Below are 20,233 nucleotides of genomic sequence, written 5' to 3'. Positions count from 1 at the left end.
GCCCAAGTTGGTGCCAAGAAAAAATCAAAACCAGAAACCGGGTGAAGCCTCAGGTTGCCTTCTTGAGCCGGTGGTTTCTGCGGGGAAGGGGAAGAGGAGGGACCCGTGGGGAGAGGCTGGGCTGCCCCAGCTCCCTGTTGAGCAAGCGGTCAAGATTTCTGGTCTCCCTTCCACCCCAGCCTCCACATACAAGCGCAGACTACAGAAGCGGAGCCCACGGGCCCCACGGAGGAGCCGCCCCAACACAGCCCACTGAGGGGAGCCTCCAGGACGCGCCCAGGATGCTGAGCCCAGGAGCCTCGCCAGGCTGACGTCCCACACGGATGGTGTCCCCTTCTTGTCGCTTTCTGTCATATAAGGAATTCCATTAAAGAAGGAGAAAAACAAATCCCACATTGTGTATGCAACCGCCCCCCCGCCCCCCCAATTGCCAAAACTGCATCTGATTTCCCCCCCAATGCCAAAGCCAAGCAAACGTATTGTAACCCGTGGACTGAGTTTAGAGACGTTTCTTCAATCTCCCGTTGTGCCTTTCCAGGGACCAGTGCAGGGACAGGGGGAGAAGGGGAGGGGTTAAGTTAAATAAAGAAGATTATTTTTTGTTTCCTGACTTTATCAAGAGCAGTGCAATCGTTGGTTCTTTCACCTCCAGGGAGAGCTAGGGGGGGAGGGAGGAAGGGGCTGGGACCGGACCGCAGCTGAATGTATTGGAGGAAGGAGAGCTGCACCCTCTGTGTGGGGGAAGAAGCCTGGGGGAGAGGGGGCGGCCTCCGCTGAAGGTGAGGGGGCAGGAGAGAGCCATGGAGGGATCTTCCGCTGCGTGGGGGTCGGCTTCCCTCCTAGGGTCCCTCTTCCAGCAACCTCCTCCCACCCGAGCAGGTGTACATCTCTCTCGGCAGGGCTGGGTGGGGAGGGCACCTCCTTCCCAGCGGGAGTGCCGCCCCACCCCCTCCCCTCCCCCCACACCCCCGGGACGGTGCAGGCACCAGAGTTCCGTGCACCTATTTATATTTTTGAAAACTAAAGATGATGATAATTATAATAATAAAGACATTGGAAGAGATCTCTTTCTTCTCTTTTCCCTTTTTTTAAATTTCAAGAGAAGGCAACCAGGGTCTGAGGTCGACCGAAGGGGCCCTTAGGAACGGGGGCAGTTGGGATGTGTTTCCAGCAAAGGATCCCAAATTGGGTGAATGTTGTCTGTTCACAAAGCCTGGAACAGTCACACCTGTTGCACTCTGTTACTGTGAGGGTACCTGTGCTTTTGATGGACCGTGGGGGTGGGGGTGGGTGTGGATGTGTGCGTGCACACGCATTTACTGTCAAAGGCCCACTCAAATGGGACATCCGGTTACTTTGCATAGTTTGGTTCTTTGATCGCACACTGCTCCCCTAGGAGATGCTTGGTAGAGCGAGTCAAGAGCAGAGGCCCATCAGGATTGAGAGGAGGGAACAGAAGCAGCCGCAGACAGCCTGGGAACGGGGCATCTTGCCTAAGTATCTGTACTTAGCTAGTTCGCTGGCCACTAGCCAAAAAGTCTGGGCTTCCTGCCCTCAAGGAGGCTATAGGATATCAACCAAAGCGATTACAATGGCTTATAGATTCCCTCAGGAGACCTTGAGTGGAGGCAGGGGACAGTCCCCTGCCAAGCCTGCTCCTTAGGAGGCCAGATGGGGGCCCCCTGCTCGGCTCAGTTGCTCATTGGGCCCCTGCGTCGGTGTTTGGGAAGGAGTCTGGGCGCTGGTTAGTGCTTGCTGCTGTGAGTTTGCTGGTATCTTTTCAGGCGTGTGTTCGTGTGGGTGAGTATTTGTAGGTGAACATACACACGTGTCCAGATTACCCAAGAGTCTGGAAACCACGAGTGGACAGAAGTAAATGACGGTCACATAGAAGGGGCTCAGTAACTGTGTAAGTGATTAGCTGATCAGTTGGGAGCACTACGACATCTGTGGCTTTCAAACCTGGATCAGAATCAAGAGCGTCTGTGATAACACAGAGTTTCTCCCAAGGCCGGACTGAGGTGGGGCCCAGAAACTGGCAGTTCTAATAATTCCCAAGGGGTGCTGCCTGGCCACGCTTTGAGAAGCACAGGCCCACGTGTGGAACAGACTGCATAACCGAGTGAGAGTGAGAGAGGGGTGCCTGGGCAGAGGCAGGCCTGCTTTCCTGAAGCTGGGGTGGGGGTCGGGGGAAGAGGGTGAGACACAGAGAGGGCTGGTCTCCAAGATCCTATTGGGGCGGGTGGCGGGGAGCACAGCCTCCTCTGTGTCCTGAGAGGCGCATCCTTCTCTTCTGGTATCTTTTGCGTATCCACTGATACGCAGCCCGGGAGTGGAGACGGTAGAAAAGCAGGCCGGAGCTCCAGCAGCTGGGCCAGTGCCCAGGGCACGGAGCCACGGGGCGGGCAAACCAGAACCACGGGGCTGGAAGGTGCAGCCCACAGAGCTCCCTGAAATAGTGCTGCCCCCCAGTCTCCCTGGAAAAGGAGCTGGGTGCACACCAGGACTGAATGAGGCAGAGAGCTGGACACAGGGACGGGGGTCACAGCACCATTTACTGTCCAAAGAGAGCTCACACCCCTGAGGACCACTCCCTGAGCAGGGGAAAAGGGGAACAAAATACAGACTTTTTGGAGAGAGAAATTTCTCCCTTTCCTGGGACTTCACGCAGAAGCCTGGGGACCCGCTTCCAGCGCTGGGCTGACTTGGGCCAGTAGCTCTGCAGAGGGGAAGGAAGAGGCAGGAGGCCACGATGCCCAGCTCCAGGGCCCCCTGGACACCCTCGCCCTCCCCCAGGCTGAGGTGGGGGGGGCGCTGCAGCCACCACATGTCATGGGCAGTGCTTGGTGACGCTAGAGAACCCTTGTGAGCCCACCAACCTCCACCGGCCTGGAGGAGAGGGGCAGAGAGCTTCCGGGAAGCGGGGAGCCTTGGGGTATCCACCCGAACAAAGGAAGGATTTGCAATGTTGGATTTACAAAAAAAAAAAAAAGTAATTAAAAAAAATTTAACTTGCGAAGTATGAAAACAATACAAAAATTGCCCCAACCCACGCGAGAAAATCACCCCCTCAATAAATACAGCGTGAGACGGGACGGGGCAGAGCGGGGCAACCCCTCCCGGGACTAGCGCCGACGGTAGCAATACACGCCGTACTCTCGGCTCTGCGGGTCCGGGAAGCCGAAGCTTCGGACGCCGGGCTCCAGGGGCCCGCAGTTGGGACGCGGGTGAACCACGGGGTAGCGGGCACTGCCATCCGCCAGCCAGCCGGCATCACAGCGGTCCAGGCCGCGGAACTTCCAGGCGGCAAAGAGCTGGCCCACCTTGGCAATGTGGGCGCCGTCTTCCCGGCATGCCTCCTTTGCCTCGGCCAGGGTCAGCTTCTCAGGAAGCTCCAGGTAGTACACCTGCCCTGTGGGAAAGTGGGGCGTGAGGGCTGGGCAGGAGGGGGGCAGCCCAAGAGGACAGTGGGGCCCGCAGAAACGCCCGCGCGTCAGATGTCCTCAGACAGACCTGGCAATGAACCCAGGGAACCACGAGGCTGCGGGCACTGACCGTGTGTCCTTTGGGGAGGTACCTTTGAATTCTGACCCCCTGCCTGAGGGTTCCATCCCACCTGCCAGAGCGCCAGGGTCCCTCCCACCACGTCTGTACTCCGCTTCTCCCTTCCCCAACTGCACCCTGAGCGGGCGCCACCCCTAGTTGCTCCAATCAGAGCCTCTCGCTCACCCAATCATTTACTGAGTCCCCTGGGCGCCTGCCTGGCTCGGTGGGTGGAGCGTGTGACTCTTGATCTTGGGGTTGTGGGTTCGAGCCCCATGTTGGGTGTAGAGGTGACTTAAAAATAAAATCTTTAAAAAAAATCGTTTACTGGGTACCTAGGTGCCGGACACTTCTCTGAATGCTTGGGATGTGACAACAAACCAGTTTCTGTTTTTATTTGTTGATCTTGCCATGAAATGATTCCCTTCGTGAGGACAGACCGTGCTTTGTTTGTCTGGGGTGCCCTAGTGTGGCTCCAGCACGCAGGAGGCTCTCAGAAAAGATCCGACGACCAAGGAAACCAGTGGTGGGCGTGAAACAGCAGCAAAGCCCTCAAACTCAGCCAGACGTGACTTCCAGCCCTGCAGGACTCCAGACCTCCAGGTAAGGTGCTGGCAGTGCGGGCAGAGGGGTCCCAAGGCTCCCCAGAGGCTGCCCTCCCAGCCCGGGCCCACGTACTCACCCCTGAGGGCAGGAGCGAAGCAGAAGGCATCATAGCGGTGCCGGCGGTGGTGACGCGGGCCGTAACTGCGCACGCCGGGGGCCAGGCCCAGGCCGCCGCAGGGCTGCCGGGCTCGCGCGATGGGGTACTGCACCGAGGCGTCCTGCAGCCAGCCCGCATTGCACCAGTCCAGGCCCTCCTCCCAGGCCCGGAACAACTGCTCGAAGGAGGCCACCACTGCGTCCTGCTCCTTGCATGCCCGCTGGGCCTCGTGGAAGTTGAGCTGGTAGCGCCCTCGGGGGTGTTGGTAGGGAAAGACCACACCTGGGGAGGGAGGAAAGAGGGGCCTGAGGGGTGCGCAGGGGCCCGGTGGGCTGGAGACTCCAGTTCCTGCATCCCCACTCCACGTCCGGGTCTGAAGCAGAGTCTACGTCTGCTTCCTGCCGCCCTCCTAGGACTGGGCCGCTACATGGCAGTACTCAGGAAACACAGACTAGCTCATGAAGGTCACAAAGGACTCAGGCAATTAATGTCTCCACCTATAGAACGGACATACCCCTGAATTTGCAGGGCTGCCGCAAGAGCCCCAGTGCCGTGGTCTCAGTGTGTCCCCCTACTTTCTGTTGAAATCCCAAGGCCTAATGGGATGGTCTCTGGAGGTGGGGCCAAGGAGGTACTGAGGTCATGAGGGTAGAGCTCTTGTGAATGAGACCAGTGTCCCTCTACAAGAGACCCCACAGAGGTCGCACACCCCTTCCATCACTGAGGACACAGTGAGCAGGTTGGGAGCTGGCAGGGGACTCTCCCCTGACCACACAGACCTCCCCTCCCTGTCATACCCAACATCAAGGGTACGGAGTCTGACCCCGCTAGCCGCCGTCTGGACTAGACCGGGATGCTGATGGGAAAGGTCCCTGACTTGCCTTTTATCCTCATCTCCTCTCAAGGAGGTGGAGGAGGCCCTCGTTTCACACTGGAGGGGACGGAGCTCCGAGGAAATGGGGCGGCCACCCAGGGTGCCACAGCTGGGGCGTGCCGGGTGTGGAGCCAGAACATGGTCCTCTATGCCTCCCAGCTGCCTCCCTCACAGGTAGGAGAGGTATGGGGACACATAGCCCATCCTAGGGACAGAGAGGGTAACTGTCCCTAGAGATTGCCCCCGGGGAGCACACACACAAGGTCTGGCGTGCGAGCTCTGGATGGTTTGCACATAACAGAGTTGTGACTCTTGCTTTTTTTTTTTTTTTTCATTAGAAGATTTTACAGAGAAATTCAGAGATTTCGCATGAAAGTATACGCTTCTCTCGTCAAGTCAGAAAACCTGGCTGTGTGGGGTCTGCTTCTGGGCCTGAGTAGGGAGGGCACTCCCATGGGACAGGACGAGGGCTCAGCCGCGTGGCCCCAGTGCCCACCACTCCTGCCACTCACACGGGGCGGCCCCCTTGGTTTGTGCCACTTACAACCCCCCACCGGAGCCTCAGCTGTGCCTCTGTTTCCTCATCTGGCCTCCCTGTGCCTCTGTTTCCTCATCTGTAAAATGGGGACGGTGACAGCAGTGGCTTCCCCGTGGGGTGGTTTTGAGGACTGTGTGTCTGTCTAAGGCACAGAGTTCTAGACGGTTTCTCGGGGCCCTCTCCCCGTGGCCCGGGCCCCCACGACCCCCCTGCCCGCCCACCGGGGCCTCACCCCGCAGCTCCAGCTCCACCAGGCCGCGCTCGTCCTCCAGCCCGTCGATGACCTCACAGCGGTAGCGCCCGGAGTCCTCCAGCCGCACGTCCCGGATCTGCAGCGACGCTTCTCGCTCCCCACCCTCCCGCAGGCGCACCCGGCCTCGGTAGTCCCCGAAGGTGCGGTGCCTCAGCCCGATGGCCACGAGCACATCCAGCTCGGGGGCCCCGTTCTCTGACAGCTTCCACCATTTGATGCGCACGGGCCTCGGGGACAGCGGGGCTGGCTCGTAGTGGTAGCGGCAGGGCAGGGTCACGTTGGCCCCCGGGTGGGAGAACAGGGTCTCCTCGGGCGTCTCTACCACCAGCTTCACCCCATTGAAGATGCCTGGGAGAGAGGTGGGGTGCCAATGGGGCCTGCTCCAGCCCACCCGTGCCCCTGCGAGGACCGCCCCAGCCTCGGGAGTCACACCTTGCAGGAATGGCCGTAATGCTTCGCTCCTCCCCGTCCCTCGCACTCTGCACTGCGGCTTTGGGTCTCCTATCGGGAGGGGACGTCATTTCCCCTCCCCCTTAAATCCCTGCTGCCGTGCCACTTGCTCTGACCACAGAAACGTGACGGACGTGACTATTTCCCTGTGCCTGCTCTCAGCCTGGGTCCACTCTTTCCCCGGAACCTTGCCAACCCCCATGACAATGAACCTGGGTGCACCTGCTGGAGAGGGAGAGCCCACGGGGAGCAGAGACAAGCCCTCACAGCTGGGGCCATCCTAGGCCAACCAGCTCCCAGCTGACCTGTCTTACCGACTGCAGGCACAGTCAACGGAGTGAGCACAGCCGGGACCAAGGATGTGGACGCCAGCCCAGAATGCTGACCCTTGGAATCACGAGCCAAAACAACAACCAAAAAAAGAAAAAAAAAAAAAAAAAGAAAACCAAAAAACCACTAAAAATGACTGTTGCCTTAAACTGCTCAGTTTGTTGTGCCCAAGAAGCTACCTGATATAGCAGGCACCAGAGCACCTCCTTCTCAGGCGGCTGGCGAGGACGCAGCTCTCCCTGAGGGAGCCACCACGGTGGCCGCGGGAGAGCACAGCCTGCCCTTCACTTTCTGTCCAACTGTTCTCCCTGATGCTCCCCAAACGCCTAGAAGTGCGGGTGACAGGAGGTCGGGGCTTCTCATGGAGACAATGTACCTCTAATCCTATGCATATATACCAGCAGGCCTCCTGGGTACGAATAAACACAGAGCTGACACTGCTTGACCTTGGAAAAAAACTGTATTCTATGAAGTAGCAGGGAGACTCCCAAGCCCACATGTAGAGCAGGAGGAGAAAATGAATTTTCTCGATCGTCTCTCAAAGGCGGGAGGGACCCACCGGACATGTTAGCAACGGTGCCCCCAGGTTGGGGGGATTATTGGTGATTTTGCGCGCACATATTCAGGGCCTGAAGGGAAAGCGGTAACAGGATGAGTATAAGGTTTAAATTTTTAAGTTTCCTTGAATCTCAGTAAAGTTGCGATTGTCTCACGAACTCTGGGGGACGAGGAGGGTGAGAGCCGGGTCCTAATTCCTGGCACCTGTGGGAGCTGCCTTCTACGGGAAAGAGAGGAGCCCGGATTACAGATTGCAGTCACACATGTCTTCTTAGAAGGGGGCCGAGGGAGATGTGACCCCGGAGACTTAGATTGGAGCGACACAGACACAAGTTCGGGTCCATCAGCGGCCACGGGGCACAAGGAGAGGTGAGGAGCGCGTGTTCCCCGAGAGCCTGAGGGAGGCTTATGGCACGACCGGGGGGGCTGGGTCCCCAGTCCTGCCACAGACAAATCTCAGGGAAGGTTCTTAGGATCCGTGGGCCCTGGGAGACTGGCTCAACCCTGTGAGCTTCGGTTTCCTCATCTAGGAAATGAAATAATCCACAATATTCACTTTCGGGGCTGCCCCTCAGCGTGGGGTGGCGGGTGCCCTCACGGCACTGGTTGTCAACCTTGCCGCTACACCAGGGTTTTTTGAGGATTGTATGAGGCAGCGTACGGACGGCACCGAGAAGCGTGCCTGGCGCATAGTAGGTACACAGCTGCTAACTAAAAAGTCACCTGCCCAGAGGTGCCTGGGGGGGGCTCAGTCTGTCAAGCATCTGACTCTTGATTTTGGCTCAGGTTGTGATCTCAGGGTTGTGAGATCAAACCCTGAGTCGGGCTCTGTGCTGAGCACGGAGCCTGCTGATGATTCTCTCTCCCTCTGCCTCTCCCTCACCTAAAAAAAGTCACCTGCCCAAAGCTGTTTAGGTACAAAATGGCAAAATTAAGATTCAGACACATATCTCTCTAATCTCAAACCCCCTTATCCCCTGGGGACAATAGGGGAGATCCACTTAAGTTGGATCTCAGAAAACCGGCAGCGTCCGAGCTTCGGCAGTGTCCAGAAGCACACAGATGATTGTCTTTAAGTGCACTCGGCTCTGACGCGCTCCAAGCCCGAGGGACCAGCAAACACAGAGTAAGTGGACCGTCCCTGGCCTTGTCTTAGAAATGCGCCTGGTCTGCTTCAGGACCTAGAGAGGGAAGAGGCAGCAGGCTCCACACCCTGTCCCCTGTCCCGGACTGGAGCCTCCTTATCCCAGCAGGAGCCCAGAGAGATCCCGTTCACCCGGGCGAGGCATAGAGCCAGAGCCAAGAGGCCGCCCACCTTCGCCGTGGCTGTTCCAGGAGCTGGGATTGTTGGAGTAGTAGAAGCCATTGTAGAAAGGCAGCCCGGAGACGCAGGACAGCGGGTACAGCAGGACCAGGAGCAGTGGGCCCATGGCGCCAGGGTGTCCGGGGCAGGCTGGGAAGAGAAGAGAAACAAGCCAATGAGAGAAGCCTGCTGCCGGGGCCCTGGGACCCCTGCATCATCCACTTGTTCACTCGCTCAGCTGGCAATTACGGATCATCACACCCTGTCCTCGGAGCTGAGAAGACAAAGGGGAGCAAGCCCAGGTCCCTGCCCTCCGGGGACTGCACCCCCCCCCCAGGCCAGATGCGCCAGAAGCAAGTCAGCAAAGCCTAGGGAGGAGTGAGGAGGAAGCATGGCGTCCGCGGAGAAAATTACACAGGACGATGGGACAGGATCGATAGTTTTCAGACGTCACGATTGGATCTGAAAGTTGTGAGCACCGAAGAGCCTCGACTAGACTGAAAATCTCGGGTGAATTCACGTTTAGTGAGGGGAGTCCTGCATTGTCCAGCTTTTGTCTCAGTCCTGAGCCGCTGCTGGGGGGTAACGGGGACCCCACAGATTTATTTCCTATCCTGAGTCAAGGTGAGCACTTCTGGGGGCCATCCCAGTTTCGGTGGACATGCACATGAAATAGGCAACTAGGCCTTGGGCTGTAGTTTGTTTGTTGGGTTGTTTTTTAAATATTGCATTAAATATTACATCTTGACGACCAAGGGCTTTGGGTGCACACAGACCCTCCTCCCCTGGTGTATTTTGCGCCCAAGGCTAATAGTGCATCCGTCACCTCCCCCTCATTTCCCCCGCCCCCTCGCTAACCATTTGCTGAGCCCTTGATTTAAAAGACCGGCAGCCTTGGAGGAACTCAGTGCCGAGACGGGGTAGAGTCACACGGGCGGAAGTCTGGATGCTGTGTGGGGAATGCAGAGGTGGGGTAGAGACAAGGAGCAGGAAAAGAGACTGAAGACACAGGAGTCAGCTAGGTGGAAGGGACGCTGGGGTGTGCCCAGCAGGGGCCCGGCAAATGCAAAGGCCCAGAGGCCAAAGAGCACCCGTGGGGGGCTGGGAATGTGCTCTAAGTTCTCCATTTGTGCTTTTCTCTGCCCTGCACTGGTCCCTGTGAAGCTTCTCTGGGGTCCTGGCCTCTGGCTTCCAGCAGGATTCGGCCAACGGGAGGCAGCCACAGCAGAGGGACAGGAGGAAGGAGAAGCTGCCTTGTGACCACAGCCCTGCTGTGGGCTCCTCTCCCCAGCACTTGCTCTCCTGGGGTGTGTAAAGCGTTTCCTCCCCTTCCCGCAGCCCCTCCCAGGCTGGGGGTAGGGAACTTGCTTGTATCTGTGTCTTCCACTCCCTCGTGGGTTGCCCCCGACCCCCTTCTCTAGAAGTCAACCAGTTCTTCCTCATTAAAGCTTTTTTATTGGAACCACCAGGGTGAATTCGGCTTCCAGCCAAAACCCTAGCTGATCCAGGGCAGAGGTGGTGAGAGGGGTCAGCGGGCCCAGCATCTAGATGCCCTTCGGTCTCCAGACCACGATTTCCCCTCTCGCCTTGGTCCCAAAAGTCCTAGGGTGCCAGGAACGGCCATAAGCAGAGGAGCCACAAGGTCAGAAGCCCTCGTCCGGGGCCTGTGCTGAAGGCGGACAGTGGGGCGGCAAGGCCAGGGCGCAGCGGGCATCTGGAAGTCCGACCGTGATTATCATGTGGCAGTGTGGGAACAGGCTGAGGGTATAATTTAAAATGGACAAAGCAGAACATGAGAACTGCCCCTTTGCTATGATTGCAAGGCTGCGGCCCCGTGAATGCCTGTTGTACGGAGACCAGAATGCGGGAGAACAGCAAAAAGAGACCAGAGCGGGGAGGTGGGGGAGAAGGGAGGGGAAAGAAAAGAAAAAGAAATGGGGCACCTGGGCGGCTCAGTCACTTAAGCGTCTGTCTTTGGCTCGGGTCATGGTCTTGGGGTCGTGGGATGGAGCCCCCGCAGGGGGGTCTGCTTTGTCCTTCTCCCTCTCCCCACTCCCACCCCCCTCTGCCCCAGCTCGTACTCCGTCTCTCTCTCTCTCTAAGTAAAATCTTTAAAAAGAAAACAAGGAAAGCATGGAATCTGCAAGGAAGGGCGGTGGGATTCAGCAGGGAACCTTCTTGCTTCCAGGACAGTGAGGAGCCCTTGCTGGAGAAAAAGCGGATTCGGGGGCACCTGGGTGGCTCAGTGGGTTGAGCTGCTGCCTTAGGCTCAGGTCATGGTCTCGATCTGGGATCGAGTCCCGCATCGGGCTGTCTGCTCAGCAGGGAGCCTGCTTCCCTTTCTCTCTCTCTCTGCCTGCCTCTGCCTACTTGTGATCTCTCTCTCTGTCAAATAAATAAATAAAATCTTTAAAAAAAAAAAAAGAAAGAAAGAAAGAAAAAGCAGATTCAGGGAAAGCTGACACGTAGAATCTGCTACTCTTGTAGGCCTCTTGGGGGAGATCTGAGCCCCAGAGCCTCCTCTGTGCTGAGCATTGCTGTAGGACGAGGCCCTTCTGAGCTCTCGCTTCTTGGCAAAAGAAGCCCCCAGGGGACACTCACAGAGCAGCCCCACCAGGCAGCACAATCTGCAACCTAGTACAGAAGTCCAGGGATGGGAGGATCTGGGTTCAAACCCCATCTCCACCCCTTATATGCTGTGTGATTCTAGGCGGGCTTCCTCGTGTGTGAAATGAACCTCCTAAAACTCACCACAAGCTATGTCTCACCCACGTGCTCGACTTCTCTCTGCTGTCACCTACTTCTGGAGAAGCGCGTGACCAGCCAGCACGAAGCTGTGATCCCAGCCTCCCTCGGCAGCGAAGAGGGGCCGAGGGATTCCGTGCTGGTTAAGGGCCGTGGGCGAAGTAACATGTGCCACACACAGCTCTTGGATTAAAACAGGGATCCCAGGGGCGCCTGGGTGGCTCAGTGGGTTAAAGCCTCTGCCTTTGGCTCAGGTCATGATCCCAGGGTCCTGGGATCGAGCCCCCCATCGGGCTCTCTGCTCAGTAGGGAGCCTGCTCCCCCCTCTCTGTACCTGCCTCTCTGCCTACTTGTGATCTCTGTCTATCAAATAAATAAATAAAATCTTTTAAAAAAAAAAAAAAAAACAGGGATCCCGCTCCCTGGCATTTTTTTTTCCCTCCACCTGCTGGCAACCAGAGGTCCCATTTGAGTTTCAGAAATGTAAATCATGGGTTGAACGGCAAAGCCAGGTCCACCAGCCCTGGACTGCCCCCAGTGCATGGTGTCACCATGAGAGAAAGTCCTAGCATATTGAAGTCCCCCATTTTGAGTCTCTTTGTGAACCCAGCTGAGCCTCACTTGGACCGCTCTCCTTGGCCTGAAAATACTGACAACTGAGTTTAATGAGCACTTACTATCTCATTTACTCCTGACCACAAGCCTCAAAGGTGGGACCTTCTAGTATTTCACTGTACCGCTGGGAGGACCAAGGGCGCAGAGAGATGAACTCATCGGCCCAAGGTCACCCAGCGAGGACACAGCAGAGTTGGGATCTGAACCCACAACCAGCTCCAAAGTCCAGAACGACCACGTCAAATTCCGAGAGGTGACGTGTGCAGAGCACACACAGCAGGCCCTCCTAGGGGAGTTTCTTTTCCCTTCCTTAAGGTCTCACGTCTGGAACCAGGACCGAGAGGCCGTTGATACTGAGCTGGGTGTGACAGGCCCTGCCGTGTCCCTGGACGCTCGCAGCCTGTGCCAGGGAAGGGGCCGGTCGGGTCCCGGCCTGCCATGTCCCCAGCCTCCTCCTCACAGTGGCTCATCAGGCCCAAAAGCCCTCCAGTGAGAAAGGGCTTCCCTGGGGCGAGCAAATGCAGGTGTTTCTGCCACAAAGTGATACAGATGTGCCTGAAAAAACAGATTTTTGCAATTAAATAATAAGGTGAGGGGGGAAAATCAGGCTGGGGCAGATTACTCAAAACATATGCAGCTTTGTAACCAGCCATTGACAAAACCTAATAGAGTCCCAATAAAGAACACCGGCACCGTGCATTCTCTCCACTGACCTTGGCACCCAGCGCGCCCCGTCAATCAGGCTTTGCAGCCTTCACCTCCGGGTCAAGGGCTTCCTCCTCTGAGATGTAGGTTTTCAGGGACCTTGGATTCCGGGAGAAACCAGATTGACCAAAATTAAGAATCTGAGCCAGATGGAGCCATCTTCTTCAATCATTTTTTTTTTTTAACTCAAGGGAAATGGCTTTGCAACTTTGCCAAGGGATTCCTACACTTATCAGAAAAATTTGCACAAAGCTGCCGTACAGGCACCCCTCCCCAACCCTGGAATCCTTGTGTTGAGATGGTGTGAGTTTGGATCTCGAGAGGCGGGACAGTGGGGTGGGAAGAGATACTGCATTATCCAAGTCTACTTGGTCCCTGAGTTTTGAACACGGAATGGCAAAGAGCCTGGGGAGTGACCTTCGTATGCGTGCTTTTCTGCAGGAGTATCAGCATTTGTCTTAAGGAATCCACAGCTTGCTTAGGTTTGCTCTTTGCTTGTGAGACACGCTGTTTTAGTGGTCCAATATGTCAGCATGTTGAGAAAGATCACCCTGGACCAACGCCGCTCCATGACACTCTGACCTCAGTCCCCCATGGTTCTCCCCAGTCGTGGGTGAGGTCCTTTATTGTTCAGAAACATGCACTGAGGCAGGAAAGACTGTAGCACCTTCCGGAGCCTCCAGCGAGCTCCTAGGCACCGCTTTCCAGCCTCCAAAACCCCACCCCCTACACTCCCTTGGTTTTAAAGGGCTTCCATGGCCAGCAGCTCTCTTGACCCTTCCAAGAACCACCCCCCACCCCAGACAGAATTTTACTCTTCCCAGTTCCTCCACAGGTAAACAGAGGCACAAGGGTATGAAGCAGCTGTCCGAAGGTCAGGTGGCCAAGATGGCAAGGGCGGGACTCTACTGGAAGCTCTCCAGCCAGCCCCCATAAGGATCTGTCCTATAGGAGGACCACCTTCCGCTCAACAGCGCATTTGTACCGATGTCATTGCCTGTGGGTTTCACAGTGTCAGAATTTTTATCCCCCTTATACAGACAAGGAAACGGAGGTTCGGAAATGCTAAGTTGCAGGGCGCCTGAGCGGCTCAGTCGGCTGGGCCATCGACCCTCGGTTTTGGCTCAGATCGTCATCTCAGAGCCATGGGATCGAGCCCCAAGTCTGGCTCTGCGTGCTCAGCGGGGAGTCTGCTTGAGATTCTCTCCCTCTGCCCCTCCCCCAACACTCACACGTGTGCAGGTGCGCTCCCCCCTTCAAAAATTAGTAAATAAAATCGTTCAGAAAAGAAATGCAAAGTTGCATAGCTAAAGTGACGGTCTTCATCAGGAGATGGATGAAGGAGCTGGAACCGGGGCCTCATTCACTCAGCAAGTACTTGTCCCACATCCGCCCCGTGCCGGGCACAGTTTCCGGCCCGCGGGAGCCACATCAGAAGTTGCCAGAGCTCCCCTTCCAGGGAGGGAAGCAGGCAGCAAATAGGATATGGGACATCCGTGTCGTCCCAGTGTGGCAAGTTGACAGAGGAGGCTGAGCAGGGGAGAGGTGCTGCCGGAGACAGGATGGGTCAGGAAGGCCTCCCTGAGAAGGGGACCAACTGAAGGTGTGGGCTCTGAGAATCCTAGGGAAAAGCATTCCAGGGGAGGGAACAGCAAGTGCAAAGAAAGGCCTTTGGCTGGAAGGGCTTGAAGTCCAGTGCGGAGCAAGAGGGAGGGAGTCAGGACGCGATGTTCCCACCCCCAGCAGAAGCCCAGGACCAGACGCAGCCCGCTGAAGGGAAGGCACGGGAGGGTTTCCAGTGGAGGATGGCCACAAATCTGATTGACATTCTAGAAGAACCATTCTGGCTCTCTTCCTGCCTTAGCTCCAGGGCATGTCCTCCTTCTGGTTCCTTCTTTCCAGCTAAAGACAGCCCTAAATTTTGCTTTTTGCTTTTTTTTTTTTTTTTAAGATTTTATTTATTAGAGAAAGCGCATGGTGTGGGGGGGAGTCGGGTACAGAAGGAGAAGCAGACCCTGTGCTCAGCAGGGAGGCTGATGCGGGGCTCGATCCCAGGATCATGACCTGAGCTAAGAGCAGACGCTTAGCCGAATGAGACACGCAGGTGCCCCAAAAGAGCTCTTGCCTCCTTCATTACTTTGGTCCCCTCTCCAGTCTGGATACCCACTCTCTGGTTTACTAACACCACTGCAGGGGTGCCTAGCTGGCTCAGTCAGTGGAACGTGTGACTCTTGACCTCGGGTCGTGAGCTCGAGCCCTATGTTGAGCATGGAGCCTACCTAAAAAAAAAACCAACAAACCATTCCCACAGGAGAGGTGTGATCTGGTCGACACCACCCTTTGCTGGATGTTAACCCAGCAGTCATGCAACCTTAGAATGCAGGGAGGGGTCCCAAGAAAAACAGTGAGTTCTGAAGATCAGCCCAGTGTCCAGGGGCTCTGACCCAGATGGAAGCTGGCCCTCCTCTCCCAGCCTCTCTGACACCAGGGCAGCACACAAAGCCTGAGGCGTCCCATTAGACTTGCCCCTTGCTGGCTGGCTCATTTGACTTCTCTGAACAGAAGTTTCCCAGTCTCCAGAGCAGATTAACGGGAAAGCTCAGCAGTTGAAAACAAACGACCATCCTGAATGTTAGGCGTCAACCACTACCACTCAAGGAAGCAATGGACAGCCTGGGCTCCCCTACCCTGGCTACCGTGGGAGTCATGGGAGGCTCCCCAAGTCAGCTGGAGCTTTGCCTGGGCAAAGACACACCTGCACCCTGCTGAGTGACCTTGAGCAAGTTACTCAACCTCTCTGTGCTTCCCTGTCCTCATCTAGAACCTCACTCTAGGATGTGAAGAGGATTATATACAATGAACTGTGTCCAGCCCCAACATACAACAGATGTTCCACAAACCGTTGCTCGTACGCATTGGCAGAAGAACATAGCGGCAGATTTCGGGTTCTAGAATCAGACCGGCCACCAGGATTCGGTTCTGGTTCCCCCGAATTACTAACAGTGTATTAGAGGGCAAGTCACTGAACTTCACTTTCCTCATCTGTCAGATGGAGGTCACAACACTTATAACCAGAAAATATCTCTGGTCAGAAAATTAAAGGAGAGAAAGTCTGCAAAGCTGTCACTCACAAAATAGAGCGGTTATTACTACGTTAAAGGTGTGGTCTCCCCTTATTTCGGTGGATCCTTCACCCCTCTCACTGCCTAGGAGAGAAAGCAGTCACCATTGCCTCCTCTTCACAGTTGGGGAAACTGAGGCCAAGAGCATGGAGGCGAGGGAAGTATCCAAGGCTTTATCTTTGGTAAACAGGCAGCGGTAAGAGAACTTTCAAGTCTCCCTGGCCGCCCACCCTTTGCTTCTCCCAGCACCAGGTGCCTCGGGACCCGTCCCCACAGCGGAATAAGGGGAAGCCCAACTCGGAAGGAAGATGGGGCCCCCCTCAGGCTCTCCTCATTTGTGCGGCGGAGAGTAGCGTTCCCCCATCCAACAGCAGGGGGCAGTATTGCCCTCCAGGTTTCTCCAAGCCCCGGTTCCCGGGGAAGAATCAGACTTCGGTGCCCCCTGTTTAGACAAGGCTTCACAGGCGCCTTTTGAAACCTGCGGCCCCCGGAAACTGAAAGCCGGAGGTGTTTCCTACCAGCATTCCAGCCGGCTGGCTCACGCGGGGCCGCGGGGGAGAGGCCAGGGCGCCTCTCAATCACCTCCCCCTGCTGCAGAGAGCAGAGGCACCCCGGGGGGTCAGCGCTGGGCACCACGGTCCACGCTGGGTCACACAGCCTGCTGGGGCCACCCAGCGAGTTTGGTGACAGAGCCGGGTCCAAGCGCCCGCCCTGCTTCCTTCCTGGCTGCCCACCGGCCCTAAATGCCTCCCCGAGCGACCCCATCTCCCACCCAGGGCGCTACTGGCCTCCCTCCCTCTTCGACTCTGGTCTCGCCGCCCTAAGGCAGAAACCCTCGCGAATCGCAGCCTGAAACCGACCCGCATCCCTGGGACAGCCGCGGGGGGGTGGGGGGGGAGGCCAAGGGGCGCAGGTCTGCCGCCTGCCGCCCCCGCGGGTTGTCCCCAACCCCTCACCCCACCCCCGGCCTCCCGCGGACCCCGGAGCACCCGACACATGCCGGGACAGAGCCCGGCGCGCCGCGCACGGCGCGGGAGGCTGCAGGACCCAGACCGCACGAGACGGGCAGGGATCCGGCGGGCCCCGGTGGCAAAGGGGCTGGACCGGGCGGTGGTCTCGGAGGCATCGGGTTTCGCTGGGGATATGCCGCCTCGTGGCGCGCCCCGGGGTTCCGCGCAGGTCCGCCCGCGCCCCCACGCTGCTCCCCATGAACTTGCGCCCGGGGCGCGCCCCAGGAGCTATCACAGCCCGGCGCTGCCCAGGGCACTCCTCCTGAGCGCTTCCCCTACCCTGCCCCGGGAGACGTGGGGGCCCGCAGGAGACCCAAAGCGGGGGTGGAGGAGGTGGACACGGCCCGCAGAGGGACCCAGCAGCCCGGCCACCCCCCAGCTACTCACTGCCCCAGGCGGCTCTTGGACGGCTGCAGCGCTCCCAGCCCGGGGCTGTCGGGGTCCGAGGAAGCGGGCGGATTTGGGGGACCCTGAACCGCCTGAGAGGAAGCGGCTGCGGACAAACCCCCGCGTTCCCGCTGGGCCAGCCCCTTAAAGGAACACACGCCCCTTTCCCATCCAAGGGCTGGGCCCAAAGGGAGGCTCTTGGGCTCCAATTCTGAGATGCTAGTGGGGAGTAAAGGGAATGTGCAGGAGTTGCTGGCACAGCTTGGAGAGGGTAAGTGGGAGATGGAAGAAGTGCGTTATTGAGGAAGGTCCCCTTGGAACACTCTGGTTTACCAAAAACAGTGGGACTAAACAGGGGGAACCCCTCTCCAGCACTCAGCAGGCGGGCAGTGGCTGCCCCCCACTTTCAGGAGCAGGAAGGATAAACGTTCTGTGTGCTTACCGCCCAGATGAGGCAAGGGGTCCGTGACCTCCCTCCTGCCCATGAGTTTAGCCATCATGAGATCCCCAGGCAGGCTGTTAGCTAATGTCAGGCACAAGGACACTGACCTTCGGAGAAGGGGCTTGAAACAGTGGTCTTGGGGGAAGGGAAGGCAAAGTTAGGGGTGCTCCCAGCAGCCAGCAGGGGCAACCAGGATTCTGACTGGTGCTCCAACAGGGGCAGGGCCCTCCCTCAGAGTCCTGACTTCTGTCTGTTCAGCCATCTGGCAGGCACCACCACCTCCTAGGACTTCTGTTTGGAAAGGGTGTTTTGTTTCCACCCTGGTCAACAAGGGTCCTGGGCTGGACAGTTTCCCTCAGCAGAAAAGCCTAGAGTCCTTTGACCCTAGTCAGGAGAAGGGCCACATGTCACAGGGTCACTGAGTCCAGAGTCTTCCTAAACACACTTCAAATGCGTGGGTGCATGTGCGCATGCGTGTGTGTGTGTGTGTGTGTGTGTGTCACACGCAAGCCAGGAGCACATGAGAGCACACTGTGGCCGAAGTGAATGCCAGGCATCAGAGAGCCAGTGAAGGTTCCTCCATGAGGAGGAGAGACCCGTCTGACTTCTGAGTGGAGACGGACTGGAGAAGTAAGACTTGAGCACCAATTAGGAAATTCTTGCAGGCTTCTCTGATGGTGGGCGACCCATGTTTGAGGCCTCCAAAGAGCCAGACTTTGCATTTGGGGATCTCCTCTGTCAGCCTCCACAAGACTATGGAGCTGGTCCTGTTATGAGGCCCAGAGAGATTTCAGTAAATTGCCTAAGGCCCCCTGGGTGGCTCAGTGGGTTAAGCCGCTGCCTTCGGCTGAGGTCATGATCTCAAGGTGTTGGGATTGAGTCCCGCATCGGGCTCTCTGCTCAGCAGGGAGCCTGCTTCCCTTCCTCTCTCTCTCTGCCTGCCTATCTGTCTACTTGTGACCTCTGTCAAATAAATCTTTTTAAAAAATAAAATAAATTGCCTAAGGCTCCTCGCAATCAAGAGGTGAACTCCAGTTTTCCAACCTGAGTTCCTAATGACCCCACCCTATTTAAACCAGGAACATAAAGTAGACCGGACTCCTGGGAGAGGGAGTTCGAAGGGTCCCAGGGCTGAGAGCCACAGGGGAAGGGAGGACCACGGCTGGGCAGGTCAGTTCTGCTGCAGCATCGCAATGTCATGTGCCAGCCAAGGCCAGGGCTGGCCAGCAGGTAATCTCAGTCCTGGCTCCCCAGACTGTGGTCAGGAATGAAAAAGGAAATCTGGGGAGGAGATGGTGAACGTGTGTGGAAGTCGGGGGGCTACCCAGGGGGAGGGGCAGGAGTGAGGGCCCCAGGCTCTCCAGAGGGGGATTTTCAGGCTCGGGCCAACTCATCCAAGATTACATTACAGAGATGAGCAAAAGGGCCTGTGTGGCTTAGGCCATTCCGGAGGGCCCTCGGGGCTCCCAGGCCTGGTGGGGGTCTTGTGACAATGCTTGTGGACAGATAGCCGGGAAGCTATTTCCCCTTATGGAAGTGGGACTCCTTGGGTTCTAGCAAGACCCCCAGCGCAGTTCATTCCTGGAGGTGGGGCACAGTGGAACCATCCCAGAGCACAGGTGTGAAGGAAAGCAGCTTCTCCCGCTGTGTTAGTCCCCAGGGGTGCCAGAACAGGCTTGTGGCTAGGAAATGCTCCCAAAAGGGAGTCCCGAGGCCAATAACCACCCCCGCACCAGAAGACTGACTCGAGACACAATCCATGCAGCTCCCCCCGGAAAAGCTCTCTGAAACAAGAAGGAGTGGGATGGAAAATTCCCCAGAGGTAGGGAGCCCCACTGGCCAGTTCGCTCGGAGACCACAGCCTGGGCCTTTTATTCTGTCCCTGCCCGGCTGAGAATCCCTGGCAAGGACCGCTCTCAGGAAGGAGCCACTTCCAGACGAATTTTCCTCACCAAGTTCCAACAAAGCCACACCCTCTCTTTGGCAGCCACATGGCCCAGATCGGCTGCCAGGAGGTGCCTATGTGTATCACAGCATGGCTCCCGAAGTTTGTTCCAGAAAATTCACCTTGTGTCCCATGGCCTGGGATACAAGGGTGGTTTCCTATACCCCTTCCCACTAATCCGTCCCTCCTCTACCTCTCCATCTCCTTCCCAGACCACCAAGGTGCTGGCCTGCACTCGCTGGCTACTTCCTGTTGTCTTCAGCAGGGGGGGTAGGGGAGAACGGCCGAGGGTATCCCTGGAGCTTTCCACAGCCCTGCTGCCCTGCCAGCAGCCTCCCAGGACCCTGTGTGCTCCGCCAGGAGGCCTCGTGACCAGCCAGGGCCCTGGCTGCTTCCTTGCATCCCACCCCGGGTCCTCCCCCAGCTCTGAAAACAGCCCCGGTTCATAGGGTTTCTAGTCATTTCTGCAGCCCACCACTCCGGATGCAGAGAAAATGCCAAAAATCAACAGCCTCAGCAGTGGGGCTGTGGTGGGGGAAAAGAACAAAGGCATTCATGGAGACCGCCTCTGTGCCAGCGCCACCCCCCACCCGGTCCCCCGCCACCAGCCGCAGCTACGGGCCCCCAGGGCTGCATGGCTCAGGGGGCTGGAGAACGGAGGGGACAGAGGGGACGAGTGCAGAGGAGTCTCTGCCCTTCTCCAGCTGTCC

At 57.4% G+C, this 20,233-nt stretch overlaps 2 protein-coding genes across 11 annotated transcripts in view; one reads left to right on the top strand and one right to left on the bottom strand.

Moving 5' to 3' along the window:
- Positions 1-1,056, top strand: part of ACAN (aggrecan) — a 60,333-nt gene extending 59,277 nt beyond the window's left edge. For all 8 annotated transcript variants that reach the window (XM_032342062.1, XM_032342055.1, XM_032342056.1 and 5 more), the window contains one exon: positions 180-1,056. In XM_032342062.1, coding sequence (XP_032197953.1) covers positions 180-256 — 77 coding nt within the window. In that variant the 3' untranslated portion in view covers positions 257-1,056. The remainder of the gene's footprint in view (positions 1-179) is intronic.
- A 1,577-nt stretch (positions 1,057-2,633) lies between these two features.
- Positions 2,634-17,289, bottom strand: HAPLN3 (hyaluronan and proteoglycan link protein 3). Of its 3 annotated transcripts, XM_032342064.1 has the most exons (6): positions 17,137-17,288; positions 12,626-12,716; positions 8,565-8,702; positions 5,891-6,259; positions 4,226-4,528; positions 2,634-3,412 (listed from the first exon to the last, which is right to left on the bottom strand). In XM_032342064.1, exons 3-6 carry the CDS (start codon positions 8,677-8,679, stop codon positions 3,126-3,128), a joined length of 1,074 nt encoding a protein of 357 aa, XP_032197955.1. In that variant the 5' UTR covers positions 8,680-8,702; positions 12,626-12,716; positions 17,137-17,288; the 3' UTR covers positions 2,634-3,125. The 3 variants fall into 3 exon arrangements, with proteins under 3 accessions (XP_032197955.1, XP_032197956.1, XP_032197954.1); XM_032342065.1 differs by lacking the exon at positions 12,626-12,716 and having other exon boundaries at positions 17,137-17,289; XM_032342063.1 differs by lacking the exons at positions 12,626-12,716; positions 17,137-17,288 and adding an exon at positions 6,676-6,748.
- Between the last annotated feature and the right edge of the window lie 2,944 nt (positions 17,290-20,233).

The sequence above is a fragment of the Mustela erminea genome, chromosome 5 (genome assembly GCF_009829155.1).
Source record: "Mustela erminea isolate mMusErm1 chromosome 5, mMusErm1.Pri, whole genome shotgun sequence".
NCBI classification, from domain to species: domain Eukaryota; kingdom Metazoa; phylum Chordata; class Mammalia; order Carnivora; family Mustelidae; genus Mustela; species Mustela erminea.
This window is presented reverse-complemented; position numbering and strand designations above follow the sequence as displayed.